General features: G+C 36.4%; 1 protein-coding gene, 1 long non-coding RNA gene and 1 pseudogene across 3 annotated transcripts in view; 2 read left to right on the forward strand and 1 right to left on the reverse strand.

Moving 5' to 3' along the window:
• Positions 1-12,876, forward strand: part of MAP3K1 (mitogen-activated protein kinase kinase kinase 1) — an 81,180-nt gene that overhangs the window by 41,834 nt on the left and 26,470 nt on the right. For both annotated transcript variants that reach the window (XM_032144548.2, XM_058433854.1), the window contains exons 3-6: positions 2,690-2,890; positions 7,700-7,900; positions 8,306-8,422; positions 8,795-8,943. In XM_032144548.2, coding sequence (XP_032000439.1) covers positions 2,690-2,890; positions 7,700-7,900; positions 8,306-8,422; positions 8,795-8,943 — 668 coding nt within the window. The remainder of the gene's footprint in view (positions 1-2,689; positions 2,891-7,699; positions 7,901-8,305; positions 8,423-8,794; positions 8,944-12,876) is intronic.
• LOC116462786 (small nucleolar RNA U13) lies at positions 127-238 on the forward strand (annotated as a pseudogene).
• LOC131382345 (uncharacterized) overlaps positions 2,797-12,876 on the reverse strand; it is a 49,585-nt gene continuing 39,505 nt past the window's right edge. Inside the window, exons 4-5 of the long non-coding RNA XR_009211752.1 lie at positions 7,678-7,766; positions 2,797-2,888 (exon numbers count right to left, since the gene is read on the reverse strand). This is a non-coding gene — a long non-coding RNA (uncharacterized LOC131382345). The remainder of the gene's footprint in view (positions 2,889-7,677; positions 7,767-12,876) is intronic.

Genomic DNA, 12,876 nt, shown 5'->3' on the forward strand with positions numbered 1-12,876 from the left:
ATCCTTTCCTTGGGGTTTTATACTGTACTTTTAAATTTTAAAAAGAATTTTTCCAGTTTATTTTAGATGTTTTATCTCTAAGACAGGATCCAAGGATCTTAATTTCAGAAATCTTCTAGGAAAGAAAACATTTAATTGCAGTAATTCATAAGTGTAATGATTGGGTTTTCACATGCATGCATAAGATGTGCGTTTCTCCAACTTTGTTACAATGTCAACATGTTATCCTCATTTGACATGAAAAATATGTTTAATAGACCTATGGGGATTAAGATAAATTAAAAATATATGGGGTTTGATGAAAGAAAATCTAGAGTCCTCGATTTTAAAAAGCAGGGATACTCTGTCCTTTGCTATAGTATAAGAATATATATTCTTACAAGAATACCATCATGAAATGTGTGTCTTCATTCTTACAAAGGAAGTAGTATTACAGTATCCTAGCACTAATCTCTCTCAGCAAGTTTTTATTTTGTTCTTTTAAAACAGATATGGCAACTTAAAATTCACCTAAGCTTTGACAAGGGTCTAAATACACCCCTGCCAAAGGATTGTCTGCCCTACATTCATCCCATAGGCCTATTTAAGTTTACATTTAAATTAATTAGATGTAAACAAAAGTAAAAATTTAGTTCCTCAGTCTCACCAACTACATTTCAAATGCTCAGTAACCACATGTGGCCAATGGCTACCTTTTTAGGCAGTGCAGTTTTAGCACATTTTCACTGCCTCAGAAAGCTCTCTTAGATGTGTAGTACTGACTCGTGTCTGACTTAAATAACTCATTAATCCCTGTGGCTTTCAATATCCTCATCACTGAGCTGCAGTCTGTCAGGAATATTTTACCCACTGGTTCTAATTCTAACTGATGGGATTATACAGAATAAATCTAATTGTTCTTTCCATACCAGCACTTTTAAGTTATTATGGCCCCATGAGTCCTTGTCTTTACAGCTAAGTTTCTACATTTCTTCCATTTATTACTCACATGAGGTGGTATGGTGGGAACCCCTCACCATTTTAGCTATTTGTGCCAGAAGATGAATATGAAGAAATTAAGGATTTATGTTAGAGAAGAGAAAGTGCTATTGAAACATCTTGTAGAAGGTTGGCAGTTAAAAGGGTGTGTTACTACTCAATCAATATAAAGAACTTTTGAACAAGCAGAGCCATCTGAAGTTTGAATATGCTGCTTTCTGAGCTCCTTTAGATGGAGGTGTTCAAACAGAGCCTAAATCTTTTGAGAATACCATAGGGCATAAATCACAACTTTTTAAAAACGAGCCAGCCATTTGTTCTTTATTACACATGAACTAAGAATATCCAGTTCTCTAAGACAAAATTTTGGTTTTTATACTGTTCACTTCCTAGCAAGTACCAAAGTACCTTGTCTGTATATAAGACATGAGTGAAGAGGGAGGAGATGTGTGGAATAAGATGCATAACACATAGTCCTTGAGCTTAATTATGCCACCCTACGTTTTATGGTTTACAGATTTCATATTATCCTTAAGAAGTTTACTGTTTACTTGGGAGGTCTGATTTTGTTTGTTTTTATACTTTAAGTAAGTTGTGTCAAATCATTCTTGAAACATAAAGTGTAAATATCTCCAAATGGGAAAATTAGACTTATACATAGTTAATAGAGTAATACATGAAATATCACAAAGCAACTTGTGACTAGGTGCCAAATGTGTGGGATGGGCAGAAGAGCAATAGGGACTTAGGAAAGAGAAAGAATGTCATGCTGGTAGACTTCAGGGAAGTTTCATAAAAGGAAGAATTTTAACTGAGCCTAGAAAGATGGGTGTTTTCCTCATATGAAGGTGTACTGCCTGGGGTGCTGCAGGCTGGAGATGAGTATTAAATTAGGAGGAGAGTGAGTGAAAGCACAGGAAGAGGAAGGGTCAGGCAAGTTTGGTGAACACAGCAACTGGCTATAGAACAGGAGCAGTGGGAGAAAGTCCAGAAAGGTCTGCTGAGCTTCAGTTGTACAAGGCTGCGGAGTTTTGCCTTTGGTCATGGCTAGATTAGGTCTGAAAGCCTTAATTAAAAAAAAAAAAAAAAAAAAAGCAGGTCTTGTAAATTGCATTTCTGCTTGAGAAATTGATCTTTAAACTTCTAGTCTCTTCTGGTTTTCTGAGATACATGTCTAACCTATTATTGTAATATAACGTTGTAAAGAAACACACACACACAAAAGCAGGGCAAAATGATTGCATAGTCATCAAACTATTTGAAATTATGCCCAGTGTTGTTTCAAGGTCCTACATTTTGTCAAAACAAATAAAAACATACCTAGATCGTTGACTAAGTTGACTTTAGAAGTTATGCGTGCTTATTTTTCACATTTGTTTAATCACCTTTGATTGTTGCTTTTGAGTGTTAAACGAGTTAGGATATGTAATAACAATACCGTTTCTGCAGTTTTGTATGCATTACAAAATTGTAATGGAGGAGATTGCATTTTAACTAGTGTTAAATCCTAAATGACTGAAATTTGTGCAGGTAAAAATAGTCTTTTACATTAATAGCTTAAAGTAATAATAAAAGTTGATATATTGTCTGGTATACTGGTATAATATTTCATAACAAAAACTCATTAAGTTTATTTCCTAGTCTATGATATTTACATTTACTTACCTTTTATATTTTTAAGTAATCAAAATATCGGAATACTTTGATTCAGGTGGTAAAACCAATCCCAGTTAAAGGAGATGGATCTGAAATGAATCACTTAGCAGCTGAGTCTCCAGGAGAGGCCCAGGCAAGTGCGGCTTCACCAGCTTCCAAAGGCCGACGCAGTCCTTCTCCTGGCAACTCCCCATCAGGTCGCACAATGAAATCAGAATCTCCAGGAGTAAGGAGAAAAAGAGTTTCCCCAGTGCCTGTAAGTTAATGTTACAACAAATATGTTAGTTTTTATAATTTTTAGATTCATTTATAACAAAGAAAAGACTGGCCAGCCATCTGTTAGAACATCAGTTTTCAAAATATGATCTGCAGACCCGTGAGGATGGGGGTTGGTTCCTGAGACCCTTTCTGGAGTCTATTAGGTCAAAACTAATTTTGTGATAAAACTGGGATGTTGTTTGCCTCTTTCCCTGCGTTGATATTTGCAGTGGTAGGTAAAGCTACTGGTGCCTTTTCCCAATTTAAGGCTACAACTGTAGAAACTATATTCATTATTGCTATGTATCAGCCATTAAAGAAAAACATGCCAGTTACACTTGATAATGCCTTTGACAAGGAAATATAAATTAATTTTATTAAATCTTAACTCTTAGTAAATACATGCCTTTGTAATATTGTGTGTGATGCAATGGGATGCATGCATAAAGCACTTCTACATACCAAAATCCAGTAGTTTCTAAAGGAGAATTATTTGTGTGGTTGTTAGAGTTGCAAGCTGAACTAGTTATTTCTTTCATGGAACATGAAATGAGTGAACAACAAACTATGATTATTTAGATTTGGGTATTTGGAAGACATTTTTCTTAAGGTGAATTAAATGAGACTGTCACTTCAAGAAAAGCAACTTAAGGCTGGGAGCGGTGGCTCACACCTATAATCCTACCACTTTGGGTGGCTGAGGTGGGCGGATCACCTGAGGTCAGGAGTTCAAGACCAGCTTGCCCAACATGGTGAAACCTCATCTTTACTAAAAATAGAAAAATTAGCCAGGCATGGTGGCAGATGCCTATAATCCCAGCTACTCGGGGGGCTGAGGCGGGAGAATCACTTGAACCCAGGAGGCAGAGGTTGCAGTGAGCCTAGATTACACCATTGCACTCCAGCCTGGGTGACAACAGCAAAACTCCATCTCAAAAAGAAACAAAGAAAAGCAACTTAAGTATTTTTTCACCAGTGTTAAAAGTTGAGATGTCAAAACAAAAATTAGAATTTTAGAAAGCTACTATCCACCACTATGAGCCTGACAGCCTCCCAGTGCTTAGACTTTTCTGATAAGATTGGTGATAACAAATGTGATTATTTTCATGCTTATAATGAAATATGTGAACATTTAGAAGATCTGCGTAACTTAACCAATATTTTCCACATGATCAGTGTATGATAATAACAAAATCATTCGTAGGTAAAAGATACATTCAAAGTGTAAAATACACCATTTGGATTTTTAATGTGCCAGTAGGAAAAGTTTGCTGATGTGGTTTCAGATTCCACATTACAACTGCCTTTAAGAAACCATTTTTTGAGCTTTGGTATAGTACCAAAGAATATTCATCATTATTTGAACAGGCAGTGGCTCACACCTACAATCCTAGCACTTTGGGAGGCCAAGGTGGGCGGATCACTGGAGGTCAGGAGTTCAAGACCAGCCTGGCCAACATGGCAAAACCCCGTCTCTACTAAAAATACAAAAATTAGCCAGGCGTGGTGGCAGGCACCTGTAATCCCAGCTACTTTGGAGGCTGAGGCAGAGAGAATTGCTTGAACCCGGGAGGCAGAGGTTGCAGTGAGCCGAGATCACGCCACTGCACTCCAGCCTGGGCAACAGAGTGAGACTCCTAAAAAAAAAAAAAAAAGGCTATTAAAATACTCCTTCCTTTTACATCTACGTATCTACATGAGGCCAAACTTTCTTTCATATACTTTAATCAAAACATCATATCACAGCAGATTGAATGCAGAAGCAGCTATGAGAATCTTAGCTGTCTTCTGTATTAAGCTAAACATCAAAGAAATTTGCAGAAAGATAGGTGGTAAATTCATGTGAGAAAGAGACTTCTAGTGGTGGAAATGCATGTCAAGACTCACTTTCTAACTTTGAAGAACAAATGATTGAATGGAAAAATGGTTGAGATAGTGACCACAAGAGGAATTTGGGTTTTTTTTAAGATCTGGAGTTATTAAGGTACATAAATTCATTAAAAAGTACATTTAAAGCAAAAACATTTTACAGTAAAACCTGATGCCCAACAGTAGTTGTTGGCTCTATGTTAAAATACCTTTAAATTAGCTATTAATTTTTGTTAAAACAATAATCAGTTACTAGCTCACGAATCTGCAGATTGGGCAGGGCTCAGCAGGGGTGGCTTATCTCTGTTCCTCGTGACATCCTCTGAAGATGAAATGTCCAAGACTGCTTCTTCACTCACATGCCTATTGCTTCAGCTGGGATACTAGAACACTTGGGGGCTGTTGGCATCTCTTCCTCCTAGCACGAAGACTGGGTTGCAACGAGTATTGTTTCGAGAGGCAAGTCTCAACATGCAAGCTCTTCTCAAGCCTCCACTTCATTGTGTTTGCTAATGCCTTATTGTCCAAAGCTAGTTACATGCCCAAACCCAGAATTGATGTGATAGGGAACTACACAAGAATGTAAATACTGGGAGGTATGGTTCATGGGGGCCATCAAAATGAAAGTTTACAGCAAGTATAAACAGAACTGTCTTCCTTCCCCACACCCCACCCCCAAAACCCAACTTTGGGCATATATGCTAGACAAAGTTACCGCCTCATTCTTTCTGACAGTTACATAGCCTTTCATTAGCTGGATAAATCATGGTTTATTTAATGAATGATATACTAATGAACATTTATAATCTTTTTAACCTTTTGTTACTGAAAACAGTGCTTCCAAAGTATTTTTATACGTATGTCATTTGTACATCTGTGAGCCTGTATCTGTGAACATATCCACAGGCTGGATACCTAGCAGGTCAAAATGACGTGTGCATGTATAATTGGCTTTTTTTGTTTGTTTTTACTTTTTAGTAACTGCTTTTTTAAAAATAATGGCTTTATTGATGTGTAATTCATCTACTGTACAATTCACCTGTTTAGATTGTACAATTCAGTGTTTTCTAGTATATTCACAGGGTTGTGTAGCCATTATTACAGTCGGTTTTTAAACATCTTTATCACCCCAATAAGATATCCTAGACCTATTAGCAGTATTAAAGCAAAATAGGTAGTAGGCCATTAGCCTGGGGTTGTTTCTACACCTGGAAATGAAACCAAGCTTTAGCCAATCACAAACAGCCAGCCAGCCTATTTGTTATATAACTAGGTACTTCGCATAGTGCCATGCCCAAATAAGGCAAACACCTAGCTGTAGCCAATCAGCTAATTCCTTTGCTTTGCTTTGCTTTGCTTTGCTTTGCTTTGTGTTCAGCCTATAAAAGCTGACTATTCAAGGTGCTAGATCAGAGATCTCTGAACTTCTTGTGGTTTTGAGTACCACTTGATTCATGAATCATTCTTTGCTCAAATAAACTCTGTTAAATTTATTTTGTCTAAAGTTTACCATTTAACAACAGTATCTCCCAACCCTAGGCAACCACTAATCTATTTTCTCTCTATACATAATTTGCCTATTCCGGACATTTTATGTAAATGGGATCACTTAATAGGTGATCTTTTATGACTGGCTTCTTTCACTTAGTATCATATTTTCAAGGTTCATCCACGCTATAGCATGTGTTAGTACTCCATTTTTAATTGCAGAGCAATATTGTATGGATATACCACATTTTGTTTATCTGTTGATGGACATTTGAGCTGCTCCTGTTTGGTGGCTATTATGAATAATGCTACTGTGAACATTTGTGTACAAGTTTTTATGTGGACATATATTCTAATTTCTCTTGAGTTTATATCTAGGAATGGAATTGCTGGGTAATATGTTTAACATTTTGAGGAACTGCTATACTGTTTTCCAAACCAGCTGCACATTTTACATTCTGCCAGCACTATATGAGAATTCTGATTGCTTTGTGGTCTTGCCAACATTTATTACCCTTAACTATTTAATTAGGGATCCAAAAAAACTGGAATTTCCACTGGACATTGATGGAGAGACCAAGTTCTAGGAAAATTAGTATAGTGAGAGTGTTATATATTACCCTCACCCTAGGAGCGTTTTTGTCACCTTTCACTAATTTGTTTTTATTGAGGAAGAGTCTGCAGAGTGTACGTTGGGAGGCATTCCATGGCAGCGTTTGTAAATTTCCTGTTAAAGAAGATTAATAAAGCCTTCAATAGATCCCAGGAAGTTGGATTTTTAATTTTTACTACTAGACACAGCATTCTGCCTGCTTATGATATATGCTTTTTATGCTTTTTGTTTTGGTTTATATTAGATGTTTCGAAGAACTCAAATGTTTATAGAATAATTTATAAAATTACCACATGGTTGTCTCTCTCAGCCAGATATTTGTCAACATTTATGGGGATGACTGAGATTTTAAAAGTTCACCTGAGATGAGTATGTCAGACAAAATCATTTAGCCTTTGTTCCATAATATTTTAAATCTGACATTTTTTCAGACTGTAATCTGCCACATGACTGTCTTGTATGATCTTCTTTGGATAATAGTTTCTTTTTTTTTTTTTTTTTGAGACGGAGGCTCGCTCTGTTGCCCAGGCTGGAGTGCAGTGGCAAAATCTCGGTTCACTGCAACCTCCATCCCAGGTTCAAGTGATTCTCCTGCCTCAGCCTCCGAGTAGCTGGATTACAGGCATGTGCCATCACACCCAGCTGATTTTTTGTATTTTTAGTAGAGGCGGGTTTCACCATGTTAAACCCGGATGGTCTGGATCTCCTGACCTCGTGATCCACCCTCCTCGGCCTCCCAAAGTGCTGGGATTACAGGCGTGAGCCACCATGCCTGACCAAATAATAGTTTCTTAATTAAGAAATGAGAAACGTACCTAATAAAAAAATGTTGTGAAGTTTCAGAGTGGCAGAATCACACCACCCCGAAGAGCCCCTTCACCAGATGGCTTCTCACCATATAGCCCTGAGGAAACAAACCGCCGTGTTAACAAAGTGATGCGGGCCAGACTATACTTACTGCAGCAGATAGGGCCCAACTCTTTCCTGATTGGAGGAGACAGCCCAGACAATAAATACCGGGTGTTTATTGGGCCTCAGGTAGGATTCGTCACCATTTTATATTTTATTATTAGTAGTATATGGTACTACCTCAAATTTATATACTATAATGTTCTTAAATTTAGATCAATTAATTCCCTATAGTAAACAAAAGTAAACTTAAAATGTATTTTAGGCTAATATTTTTCTTTAATGTATTTATGAGGTTTTGCTATCTTAATATACCGTAGAATCGAAATTTGATCTATTTAATAAATTCAGTGAAAATGAGAGATTAAATCATGGAAATCGCTGTAGATTTTTCTTATATACAAAGATAATGAAGAATATGAATTAATAGAAACTTTAGTATAAAAAGTTGGAAATATTGTAAAAGTGATAAATTTAGAAGTTCTTATGAACCACAGATGTATTAACCTGTAGGTTTTCTTTTTAACTCTTTAGAACTGCAGCTGTGCACGTGGAACATTCTGTATTCATCTGCTATTTGTGATGCTCCGGGTATTTCAACTAGAACCTTCAGACCCAATGTTATGGAGAAAAACTTTAAAGAATTTTGAGGTAGTTTTTAATAAATGCTTAGAGTAAAATTGTTAGCATATTCTTATGATATAGTCTTAAAATTTATCCTTCATTAAATTTAGGCAGTGACCATTTTAAAGGTGTGAAGGTATGTAGGAATTAGTTGATGCTTATAAATAGTTCTCATGAGATATTTACTAAACTTTTTCTTCTAGCTTGAAAAAAACAGTAAACACTGACCTGTAAGAATGTTGTCCTTAGTAAAAACTATAATGTGTTCTTATTTTTGAAGCTCTTAAATCAACTTTATGAAAAACATGCAAATAAAAGATAAATAATTCAGCCTCTAGAACTCTTCATATGTATAATTATGGCACAAATATCATTGTTACTGTCTTTTTCCAATGTTAGGTTGAGAGTTTGTTCCAGAAATATCACAGTAGGCGTAGCTCAAGGATCAAAGCTCCATCTCGTAACACCATCCAGAAGTTTGTTTCACGCATGTCAAATTCTCATACATTGTCATCATCTAGTACTTCTACATCTAGTTCAGAAAACAGGTTAGTACTTTTTAAGGATTTCAAAGCATTAATCCAGTGTTACTTTTAATTTTAGGGGTAGTTTTTTATATCTACTTGTTAAGTTGCTCTAAAATGATTTAATTATTGAATCTTGGCTTTCAAGTTAAAATCAAGGGTGAAGATACTAAAGGTTCTCTGGACATGGTGGCTCGTGCCTGTAATCCCAGCACCTTGGGAGACTGAGGCAGAAGGATTGCTTGCGTCCAGGAGTTCAAGACCAGCCTGGGCAACATAGGGATACCCCATCTCTACACAAGTAAAATAATTAGCTGGGAGTGGTGATACCTGTAGTCCCAATTACTCGAGAGGCCAAGGCAGGAGGATTGCTTGAACCCAGGAGTTCAAGGCTCCAGTGACCTATGATCACACCACTGCACTCCAGCCTAGGTGACAGAACAAGACCCTGTCTCTTGAAAAATATGTGGGTGTGTGTATGTATGTACGTATGTATGTTGTTAAAGGTCACGTGAGAGTGTGTGTGTGTATATAGACGTTTTGTGCTAAAAACTACAGTATTCATGTGAATCTTCTTTCTATTCTGTATATTGGTTTATTGGTTTTAGTGTAAAAATTAGATTTTTAAAAATCCACAAAGGAGTGCTGCTTCTCTTACCAGGGCACCTTCTATATTATTCCCGAAGTGCCCAGTTTGAGAAGCATTGTTCTGAGTGGTTAAATCCTGTCTTCATCCTATTAATCTGTTAGGTATTGTAACTACCTCAAAATTCATGAAGAATGAAAAAGTGACAGGGTCGTAACAAGGGTGCGGTGAAGAGAAGAGAGGTTTTCTTCATCTGTGGAAAAAGTAAATGTTTGAATTTTCTTAATTTTGATTAAATGAAATAATATTAGAATCCTAGAGTTTTATGAGTTTTTAGACACTGAAGATTTTCTAGTTGGCATGTCTCAGTGACACAGCGATAAGTGAAGCCAAGAGATTATGCAGCTCATTTGAGGAAAGGTATCACCAGAACCACCTGGGTATGTTTGTTTTACCGCTCATCTCTTCTAAATAAAATGAAAAAAATGAGCTTTATTTCTCCAGTCTCCTGAACTCCTAGCCCCAAGCATTCCTCCCACCTCAGCATCCCAAAGTGCTGGGATTACAGGGGTGAGCCACCACACCCAGCTCCTTTTTCCTTTTGAGTGACATTTCTGTAACTTTTTACTGTGGAGAAAAATAACAGATGCTTAAAACCAAGTAGTCAAAATTAAAATAGAAAGTTTCTCTCTGAGGTTAAATATATATATTTGGATTTGCATATCCATAGGGGGAACCACAAAAGTTATCTCGGTTACTGAGATTGTACTATATATAGATGGATAGATTTTTGTTTCGTATAACCACTATTTTTATATCTAAGATCAATAAAAAGAAAATACAGAGGAAATTTATCTGGAGATCTGATTACAATTTTAAATGTTATGCCCAAAACAATAATAAAACAATTAGGATAAACAAATTTAAAATTCAATTGAAAATGAAGGGCATAAAGAGAATATCTACCAAAAAAGAATTTTAAGGGGCTAAGAAACACAAAAACTGTTCAGTCAACCTAATAACCAAAGAAATGTTCATTTTTTAAAAAAAGATACCAGTTTTTATTTACCGAAATAATGGAGACCTTTTAAATGATGTAATTCAGTTATTGTAAGGATGTGCTTGATCGTATGTAAAGCCATATAGCCTTTTGAAGAAAAAAGTAATATGGCTTTTAAAAACATTTATATTCATTGATCCAGTAAATGTTCTTCTTAAGTAAAAGTTTAATCTGAGAAATGCGAAAGCCTCACATATATCATATATGACTGTTTCTCATAGTATTATGGTGAAAAAGTAGAAATAGTTTAAATATCCAACCGCAATTGAATGATTAAATTAACATATGCCCATGTTACGAATGTCATGTAGGCATTAAAATTATGCTTTTGGAGAACATTGAATGGCCTGGGAAAATGTCGATAAGTAAAACCAAATGTAGGTTATAATAATATATTATGCATCAACCCAGTTTTATGTAGAAAAGGTATTACAAGTATGTAAAAATCGGAAGGAATAAAAACTTCACTGGTTATTAATAGGAGGTGCTATTATGGGTAACTTTTTTTAAACTGTAAATATTTTGTGGTCCATTTGGTCTCTGTTAAAACTACTCAGCTCTGCCCTTATAGCCTGAAAATAGCCAAAGACAATATATAAATGAATGGGGATGGCTATGTTCAGTAAAACTGTATGTACACAAGTAGTCCACAGGCTGTTTGTTTTCCTTATAAGTTCATTACTCCCTGCTCTATACTCGTAATTTTGCTTCAGAAAAAACTATGCTAAAAAAAATCTGAAACGTCAAAAAAAAATGAGTACAAAGATGTTTGTAGTGGTTTCTTTTTTTTTTAGACGGAGTCTCTCTCTGTCACCCAGGCTGGAGTGCAGTGGGGTGATCTTGGCTCACTGCAAGCTCTGCCCTCCGGGTTCATGCCATTCTCCTGCCTCAGCCTCCCGAGTAACTGGGACTACAGGCGCCCGCCACCATGCCCAGCTAATTTTTTGTATTTTTAGTGGTGACAGGGTTTCACCATGTTAACCAGGATAGTCTCGATCTCCTGACCTCGTAATCTGCCCGTCTCAGCCTCCCAAAGTGCTGGGATTACAGGCGTGAGCCACTGCGCCCGGCCGTAATGGTTTCTTAAAATGTAAAAATATGGAAACAGCTTATATGTCCAACATTAATGCATACTTAAAACAGGATCTATCTAGTCAGTGGAAAATTATGATGGCATTAAAAATTATGTGGTGGAAGCAACCCAGGTGTCCATCGATAGATGAATGGATAAAATGTGGTATATACACATAGTGGAATATTACTCAGCTTTACAAAGGAAAAAAGTGTGCTGCAACATGGATGAACCTTTAGGGCATTACGCTAAGCAAAATAAGCCAGTCACAAAAAGACAAATAATGTATAATTGTACTTACATGAGATACTTAGTCAAAACCATAGAGACAGAAAGTAGAATGAGCCTAGGTGGGAGGATTACTTGATTGCAGGAGTTCCTGACCAGCCTGGGCAACATAGTGTGACCCTGTCTCTACCAAAAAAAAAAAAAAAAAAAAACAGAAAAGAAAAATTAGCCAGGCATGGGTGGCATGCCCCTGTGGTCGCAGCTAATCAGGAGGCTGAGGCAGGAGGATCTCTTGAGCCCAGAAGTTCAAGGCTGCAGTGACCTATACTTGTGCCGCTGTACTACAGTCTGGGTGACAGAGCAAGATCCTGTCTCAAAAAAATGTAGAAAGGTGGTTGCCAGAGGCTGGAGGAAGGAGATCATGGAGAATGGTGTTTAATGGGTATACGGTTTCAGTTTTACAAGATGAAAAGAATACTGGAGACACATAGTGGTGATGGTTTCACAGCATGAAGGCATTTAATGCCACTGACCTGTACACCTAAAAATGGTTAAGATGGTAAATTTTATGTTATGCATATGTTGCCACAACAAAAAAAAAGAATTATGTATATGAAGAGTTTAAGTGCAATTTTATAATAAAAATTTTTTAAATATGAAATAGTGCATATATATGTATATAAATGATCTGAACAATGCTTACAAAATATGTACTTGGAAAAAAGATGGGCAGGAAATACCCCAGAATGGTATTGTTTTTGTTGTCAGAGAGTTTAATAAGTTGCACTTATAATTTGACTAAATTGTGAAGCTTTATTTTCCCCTATGAATAAGCTTAATTTTGGTGTAATTATTTGAAGGGTTAGTTGACCTTGGATTATTTTTGCCATGAATATTTTTGTTATAGGTAGTTTTATACATCATTTCTGTAATGCTGCTGTTAATTCTTTGTTACTAATGCATGCATAGTCTGACAGTTTTTCCCCATCCTAAGTAGCTCCATAATTAGGA

The sequence above is a fragment of the Hylobates moloch genome, unplaced genomic scaffold (assembly GCF_009828535.3).
Source record: "Hylobates moloch isolate HMO894 unplaced genomic scaffold, HMol_V3 SCAFFOLD_23, whole genome shotgun sequence".
Taxonomy (NCBI): Eukaryota; Metazoa; Chordata; class Mammalia; order Primates; family Hylobatidae; genus Hylobates; species Hylobates moloch.